The sequence below is a fragment of the Trachymyrmex septentrionalis genome, unplaced genomic scaffold (assembly GCF_001594115.1).
Source record: "Trachymyrmex septentrionalis isolate Tsep2-gDNA-1 unplaced genomic scaffold, Tsep1.0 scaffold11, whole genome shotgun sequence".
NCBI lineage: Eukaryota > Metazoa > Arthropoda > Insecta > Hymenoptera > Formicidae > Trachymyrmex > Trachymyrmex septentrionalis.
Genome location: NW_017304228.1, coordinates 130,923 through 139,961, shown reverse-complemented (window position 1 = coordinate 139,961; position 9,039 = coordinate 130,923). Strand labels below are relative to the sequence as shown.

The 9,039-nt window shown below is 34.0% G+C and overlaps 1 protein-coding gene across 1 annotated transcript in view; it reads left to right on the top strand.

The window, feature by feature from the left end:
• The window catches only part of LOC108749020 (cationic amino acid transporter 2), a 99,681-nt gene that overhangs the window by 76,146 nt on the left and 14,496 nt on the right, over positions 1–9,039 (top strand). Inside the window, exon 5 of the mRNA XM_018487513.1 lies at positions 4,768–4,976. Coding sequence (XP_018343015.1) covers positions 4,768–4,976 — 209 coding nt within the window. The remainder of the gene's footprint in view (positions 1–4,767; positions 4,977–9,039) is intronic.

Below are 9,039 nucleotides of genomic sequence, written 5' to 3'. Positions count from 1 at the left end.
TGTGTGTGTGTGTGTGTGTGTGTGTGTGTGTGTGTGTGTGTGTATGTGTTTAGTATATTATAATTGTGAAATTATCTCATATAATACTGTCTTAAAGAATGTCCGAAAGACGTCCACATCATAAGGATGCTTTCAAGATACCGCTCAGAGAATTGCGTTCTATATATACTTTTAAATAAATACTTGAAATTGTGAAAAACAGAGTTTAAAATAGTTTATTTTGATTTCACTTCTTTTTGTATGACATTATATTTAGTTTTTTCTACAAAATATACTCAACGCCTTTTTTAACATTTTTAATGTCTTTTCTAGTAGATATAATATAATGTAAAAAATGAATCAGAGATGTCATTATATTATTGAATTTGAAAATGAAAAAGTCTGCATTATCAACTTCGATCAAATTTAGGATCCCCTTAACTTGACCTGTTACTGCTCATGCATGAGAAGTATGTAACATTTAATTACAACTTAGTTCTAACAAAATGTTTTATATTTAATATTTTTCTATATTAAAGCAAGCTAATCTAGTACAATTTAGGTTTGTGTTTTTTTTGCAACAGCATCTTGCTATTCGATCATTGCAAAATAACTTTAAAATATTAAAAAATATGTACATATCTACGATTAGTTTTTTATTTTTATTATGTTTTAGTTAATTTAACATCGAGTTTGTCGTATAACTATTTTACACCGTGATGTTACCATACTATTACAGATTCCAACGTAATACCGTACTATTACGCTGATTACAATGTACAGTATATTTGCACTTCATTTACTACAAAAAAAAAACATTATATTGTACATTAAAAAAATACTAAATATTTGTTGGATAGTTTTAAGTAAATATTTACTAAATATAAACATATATTTATTTGATACAAAAACTATTAATTTATAATTTAACTATCATTTTTTATTGAGTAGATATTTATTTGCTGTAAATGTTTATTCTTCAAAGAAATATGTATTAAAATTTAGTAATTTTTCTTTTAGTGTAAAGAAATCAGAAAAGTTTGCTTTTAGTACAGTTTAAACTGAGTGATTAATTGTTCAAAAAGTCGATTGCCAAAATTGTGAAAACTGTCAACGATCCTCGGTCTCTCTTAAACGATTTGTGTAATTTCTTATCCTCTTTTGTCTCGTCAATTGTATCTTTTCGAGAATAGTCTACGAGAGAACGGAAGCCTCGCAGGACCAGCAAGAGATGTGACATGGCTCGCAGACGACATTGCCTCGTAAAATTATTCCTGACACTGTTCTCGCGATCGTTAACCGGCAGTTAGAGGGAATACTTAATCAGAACTCTAGTTTCAGCGCGGCTTATACCCGACGGCGTCGTTGTAGATAACGGAATCATTGAACTTATCCAATAATGCGGTCATGCTCATGCGAAGAGTGTCACAGTTACTGGAGCACGTTGACGTGTATTCCTATATGACAGTTTAAAGAAAACGTGTGAGAGATATCGAGAGAGAGAGAAAGAGAGAGAGAGAGAGAGAGAGAGAGAGAGAGAGAGATCATGTTTGCTAATTGTACTTCACACTTCTCAATATTACCGCGACTTGTGAAAACTTGAGAAAATCAACAATAGAACTTATCAAGGCTCAAGGGAAGTGCATAGAAAAATGTTTTCTCGAAGAACAATTCCTGAGAGAACAAGCTCCCTCGTCAAGTTCGACGATGCAATGCATCTTCTCTTATGTACGCTGTTATCGATTATTATGTCTGCGAACGCGAGCAAAGCCGTTCGATATCGAGGCCGACATACAGGCATGCACTCTATTTCGTGGAGATGAATCCCAAAGCTTGCGATCTCGTCTATATTGCCATTTATGTTCGTGATCGGCATTCTATACGCGGATTTTCTTACATTACCTTCGCATCTTCTGAGCCGACATCATCCTTGGAAAGTTTCTTCGTTACGGGATCATGTCTGATCCATGGAATTAAATACTAGCGTAATAATAGTCGTGACGGAGGCGTCTTCTTAATTGAGATTTCATTGTCGAGTACAATTGCATCGAATTTCGATACTCGGATCGACTCGTTTTATGATGATCGACTTTCCGTATAATTTTCCTAAGCTTTGAAGTCTTGCTGTAAGAGATCCGTCTTGATATTGATATATGATTTTCTTTTAAGTTCTAGGAACTTAAAGTGTTGGACTTTCAAAGTCTTATCCCGCCACAAATCGCACATTTCAATCTTTTCGAGGATTTTTGTTCAAAAGGGTTTAATAAGAGTCAATAGAAATCGAGAGTAAGAGTAATTACACTTGAACGATGTGTTGATAGTTGTAATAATTTTTAAATTATAAGCAATTAAAGTTGATCATTTGCAAACTTTCGTTTCTATACATATAGGAACGCATTTAACTTTAATGAAAGATAAATATTTGTTTTATATATTTAGTTTATTGTATGTTTTTCAAGTACGATTAATAATAATAAACATTTAATTATTTGGAATAAATGTCACACCATATTTTAAGGATTAGGGTTTCGGTACTTGATCATTTCGTATTTACATCGCGAAATTTACCGAGTTAATTACCGTTAAAGTTTGCGTTTATCTATACCTGTTCATGTGTTTGATCGCGGTCTTTCAACCGGCAATGCATTTTGCACATCGTTCGACGATTGTATTTGCATACAAACGTATGCGTCCGCCAACGTAGAGATCGAGCGGGTCGCTTGAGTGATCAAAACCGTTTGATTCGGTCGAAAATTGCCTCTTTCGTTTGCGCGCGTAGCCTGTGCATTGACGCTGCAAAGGAAATGAATCAGCAACAGGACTGGCGAATCGAGGTCATACCAATGCATCTGATTCTTTACGTTGCTTGCTATAGAATAGTGCAGCGCGGATTTTTTATCTCGCAATTCGAAGAGAGACTTTAGAAGCCTATAGAGTTGTCACAAAACTGGAAATCAGGGAAATCAGGAAAATGTTAAGGAAATCGAAAACGATCAAAAATCAGGGAAAAGACAAGGAATTTTGCAAAAAATTTTTGGAAAATAAAAATTCTTTATTTTTAAAGAAGGTTTGATACATCATACTTGCCCAGTTTTGAAGTACTACACTCTAAAAAATTTCGGCGTGAATTTAACACCCCTGGTGTCTGTGTAATTCTCACTGTGTTAATATTAACATCAATGTCGATTTAACACCATGAATTTTAAATCCATTCCATGATGGTGTCGATATAAACACTAGAGGTTAAATTCACACCACGAGTGTTAAATCCACGCTGATATTTTTTAGAGTGTACCAACTTGACAATTAAATGCAAGCAGTGTCAGCAACATTAATAATAATTTACATTACTATGTTAAATTGCTTTTTCAACAAAATATTTAATGATTTCGAAATCAGAACGAAGATATAAAAAATTTTGAAGTATTATTAAAGTTAAGCAAAATTATTTGTCTGGAAATCAGGGAAAAGTTATGAAATTTTAGGACGAGGAATTTGTAGCAACTGAAGAGCCGCTATGGTCAGGACATATTAATCAGCCATCTCTCAAGTTTTTCTTAAGAAAGTCACTCGAGCAGATTGTTTTCTTCCGTTTTAAATAATGTGGCAATCTTTATTCATCACGATGCGGAGTTATCCCTTCTGATGCGGTTTATATCTCTTCTTTTATAAACACGGTAACACTATCAACACAATCCACCGTTTCTTTCCGCAAAAAGTAGACAGAGGCTACTGATGTAAGTTAGTGGAAATTTATTCTATACCGAATATGTATCGAGAATTCATTCATTTTGCAGCATGAATTTCTATCGGCGATCTATTATTTGATTTTTCTACGAATCGAGTTTTTCGATCTTGACACTTGAATAGAAGCGGCAAGCTTCCCACGCGCTTCTTGGAAAAATAGCTGCTTTTTCCCTAGCTCATGAATCGTCAGATTATTTCCGACCGCATGAATTACGTCGGTTCTCTACTTGTTGAAGAATTTCCGCCTCGGGAATTTCTTCCGCTTTTTGGCTGTCACAGGAACGTCGTGTTTGAGCGAAGCGTAGAGGAGATCCGAGTAATTTGACGTAAGAATCCCGGGCATTTAGGTACTTTTTTTTCATTGTAGCGAGTACAACGGTTTTTGCCGTTCGAACATATCGATCGTTCGCTGATACATTACTTAATTCCCGGTTGAAAGTTTCTCCGCACACATATTCCTCGTAACGAAATGTCGATAGAATTAACGACCTGTTAATTCAATTCTGTTAGCTCCGCGAATCTCATTCGCTAGTAAAGAATTGAATGATGTTCTAAAATAGGCAGAAAAAATTCTACATGAAAAAACTTTACTGTGAAAAGCTCTAATTAAATTGGCACATTCGACGTATTATCGACGCAAAAAAAATATATATATATGCATATATGTGACGTTCACACAGCCATTTTTCAATTACAATTTTAGCTCTAAAAATTGAGTAAATTGGCAATTTAATTTCATTGATTAAAAAAAAAAACATTTAAAGAAAATATATTTTTAAGGAAATATAGCATTTCTATAAACTAAGCGTCTTATTTCATTTACGAGTTGTTTCTTGTTATTCTTCTCAGACTCATCTTTTATGTAGAACAATTCTGCATTTCTAACGAATCTTGCTATTTTTAATCACGATTGTTCTGGATGGTCTTTAGATTTTTTTATATTTCCAAAATAACATATTCATCACTTATATAAGATAAATAATATAATAATATAAGATAAGAATAATGACTTGTTAAAGTTTCGAATCACATTTATTTCAGGACGGCCGCCAGATTTTCTCGCGTTCGTCATCACGATACTTATGATGCTGCTAATGGCGGCAGGGGTAAAGAAGTCACTGGTGTTCAACAACGTGCTGAACGCCATCAATCTCGCCGTTTGGGTCTTTGTCATGGCGGCGGGCATGTTTTACGTGGATTCCAACAATTGGTCCGAGCATGGCGGTTTCCTCCCCTATGGCTGGAGCGGGGTAAGTACGACGTATACAATAAATGTACAGAATCTAAATCCCGTTTCTACCAACGTAGATTAACTTTAATCTTGATTTAACTTACTTTTTATTTGTTTCTAAGAATTAAAAAGGAAATAATGAGTCAGTTAAACTGAGACTAAAATTAATCTACATTGGTAGAAGTGGACGTAAAAGAACTAGTTTTTATTTACAATAGACAGAATTGTTCTAATAGGACAATTTTGCGTAAGATTAAATAAAACGGAAAAATTTTACAAATAATAAAGCAGTGACGTAAAATAAACGTTAAAAAGATAACAAGAAGTATTGAACTCCGGGAAGATGTAAATTCGATAAAAGGTCAATTAAAACGTGAGAGTTATATGTTTTACAATTTCCGTTTCAAAATAATACAATATCTCGTTTATTCGATTTACAAATTCCATATAAATAATTCCAAACACAAAGGGTTGTTGCAACAATGGTGATTCGCAATGCCGCGGTATTAACGCCAGCAGCCTTTGTCGCACGATTCTCATCGCGGATAACGAAAAGAAAAAAGCAACGAGAGGTTGGAGACAGGATGAAAAAGCCCTCTCTGCTGAAGCCCTCTCGGCGTGTCTTTTTCCAGCTACTTTCATAGGTTTGACCCCCTCGCCCTGGCACTCGTGCTCCGTGCCAACGACAGATGGAATCGCATACTGCGGTATTTTGATATTTGTTTAAAGTGTTAAGAGGAGGACATTGGTTTCATACAATGAAAAGAAAAAGAGATGTAGCTGACAAAGCTAACTTTTTAAAACATTTTTATCTGCAATGCAGTAAACGTCCGTTTGACGACAGAAAATTACGAATAAAAGTTACTAGTTAAATGTATCTGCAGTTAGTAGACAAGATCCAATTATTGGACAAAATGACTAAAATTTTAATTTTAGTTGTTTTAAATTCTTTTAAAAATTAAGACCAGTTATAAGAATTTAAAAAAGTTTCTTTTAAATTGTCATAAATTGTCTTATTAAATTGTTAACAACGAATTTATTTAGAGTCATACATGGAGAAAAAGATTTGTTTGGACTCGAAAGTTCTATTTACATTTGTTTCATTGAAACAAATTTTATTTTAAATGGAACATATTTTGTTTAATTGAAAAAAATTCAATTTTAATGCTCAATTTGAATCATATTCTTAATTTAAACATCCATTTGATTGGACTATTTATATAATGCATCAAAATTTGTTCAATTAAAAGAAACCTTTTCTCTGTGTATATATATCATTAAAAGCTTAATATTTAAAATTGTCATTTCGTTCAATAATTAGTTCATGTTTATTAACTGTCCACTAACTGGTACATTTATCATACTTACAAAATGTTGAAATATCGATGATATATTGAAAGTATTACAATTAAAAGAAAATATTCGAACTTTTTTCGCTCTTTCATATATTCATCGTTCTCTACCGTCAATCATATTATAACAAACTTCTGAATATCATAATGCATCGTGACAAGGGAAGATTCCGACAATTCGCGTGAAATTCCAATCGTTCGAGGCGCAAGGTCGCCGCCACCGAGATCCGGTCAAGGGATTCTCCACCCGCGGCTTACGACAGTTATGCGGGACAATGGCAAACTTGTTGCACCAAGTCGGCTCGACAGATGTACCGGGAAAGGACAATGATCGCTAGCAGGTAGAACGACAGTGGAAAATGTGCCTCGTATCGCGCACAGACACAGGAAGAGACGAATAGAACGCGATGCGACACAACGCGACGCGATGCGACGCGGTGACGGCGATGTCTGCAGCAATCGATAGCGCGAGATAGAGCCCTGGGATATCGGGATCAGATGAATGTTGGGAGAAATAGAGAGCGAAGCCCGGTGAAGAATGAGAGTCTACACCGTTTGTTTTCGAGTGCGTTTGCATGCTGGGTGGTTATCTGCAGAACCATTTCCAGATAGGAAAATCTGACTTGACTTTATGTAATTTAGTGTAAATCGATAATACGATAATTGACCCCTGAATATATTTTCGCGTATCGTAAAATGGGGTAACTTTGACCCAAATTTTAACAATGTCCAAACAGTATGTTTTTTAAAAATTTGGATTAAATTTATCCCGACTGGACCAAAGCTTTCTCATTTTATAACATTACTCCCCAAAGAATCACACAAAAGTCAACAAAAAATTGAAATGACTTTATTAACGTCAATAAAACAATCAAATTTTGTAACCAAAGTTATTATTTCGATTTTCATGACGTTAAAATAAAGTTGTTTTGACTTTCTCCTGACTTGATGTGTTCCTTGAGTCTCTGAATTATTTGAAATGGAAAGTTACTCTAAAAAGCGAAAATTCTACCACTCTTGAAAAACAGTGGCAGAATTTTCAATGTTTAAGAGTAAAATTCATTATTTAAAGAAAGGTTCCAAAGAATGTAAAGAAATAGATATTAAATATTTATATATAATAATTTCTTTGGAAAAAGAAGTGAAGTATATAAATGATATGTGTACAATAGGGAAAGTCTTCTTTATTTGCAAAAAAAAGGAATTGAAATTGTAAAGAATACAAGGATAAAAATATTAAGTACAATACTGCATGCTATGGCGGTTCACGTACAACTGAAAAATCGCTCGAGGCATCAAGTATAACGTGTGAATCATTAGCGATGCACTCGCAATGATATGCAAAAGATGCTCGTATCGACGGGGAGATTACTCTGCTCGGACTATCCCCCCGTTTCTCTGTGCCAAGCATATAATTCGTACGCTCCCCGTGATCTCAAGGGAAATAAATTAAAAACCTGTCCGAACCAGGTTGCCTGCAAAAACAGATCCGACAATCCCGGCGTTTCGTCCCGAGCAGATTTCATTCTCACTTCCTCTTTCTCATTTCCTTATTTTCATTTTCCTCTTTTGTTTTCCGCCTCTGGCGTTTATATCGTGCTTCTTTGTGGAAGAAAATTCGACGTGTTTCACGATAGCAACTCCGCGCGCATTTGCTATACAACATTAGATATTAAAATTCTCTTTAACACGATTTTTCATTTTATTATAGTACGAGATGATAAGTAACTCACCAAGTTTAAGTAATACCTCTTCGCATCTCTTCGCTCTTTATTTTTTTAGAAATTTGATTTTTTATTTATGTTAAAAATGTATGCTCTCTTTCTCTCTAAGATTTTTATAAATAATATTTATTTATTTTTTAAATACGACTATTTATATTCCCTATTAAAATAATAAATTCCTTGTATATATTTTCTATCATAATACATCTTTTACATTAATTTATTTTAATTGCTTCAATGTTATTAGTCTATGTTCTTTACAGGTTTTAAAATGTTAATAGCATGAAATCAACGATATAATTAAATTTGAGGAGATTATTATTTCAGATTGATATTGTGTTGAAAGTTCGAAAGTAATCAACACGCAGTCATATTTTTGAGATAAATTCATTAAAAAAGCAAATTAATTATATGTATTCTAATATCTAACTTTGACTGTAATTAATTTAGCGTTTCTCCTATTTAGTTGATGTATTTATATAAATGGGTCCTGTTTCTAGCTTTATTATTGTATTGTAGTATAATCTGCTCTCTACTGATATGCTACTGAAGTTTACGAAATATTACATATCCATTTTATGCGATAACATAAATATTTTCCTCCTAGTAACGATTTATCCATTTTATTAATTTTATCCACTTTTGTGACTGTCTGTAGTCGACGTTATACGATCCGAGAGAACGTCCGCGATGATACGTGATACTGTAATATGACAACGTATATATTGTATGTATTCGTATACGATATCGACCATTTTTGCGCGTCTCGAGTGGCGGACAAACCGCACCAACCTGTCATTATTTCGTGCACTGTGCAAAACGTCAAGCTCTTTTTTTTTTCAGCTTCATTCTGCTTCGTCAACGATCGCCATATGACACGATGTCACACTCGAATTAAAATGAATGGTAACCGAGCAGTCGACGGGATCAGAAATTCATTTGTTTTATGGAGTGGCTTCGTGTAGCGTTTTATTGCTCGTATTATGCGTCGTATCTGCGGGAATCG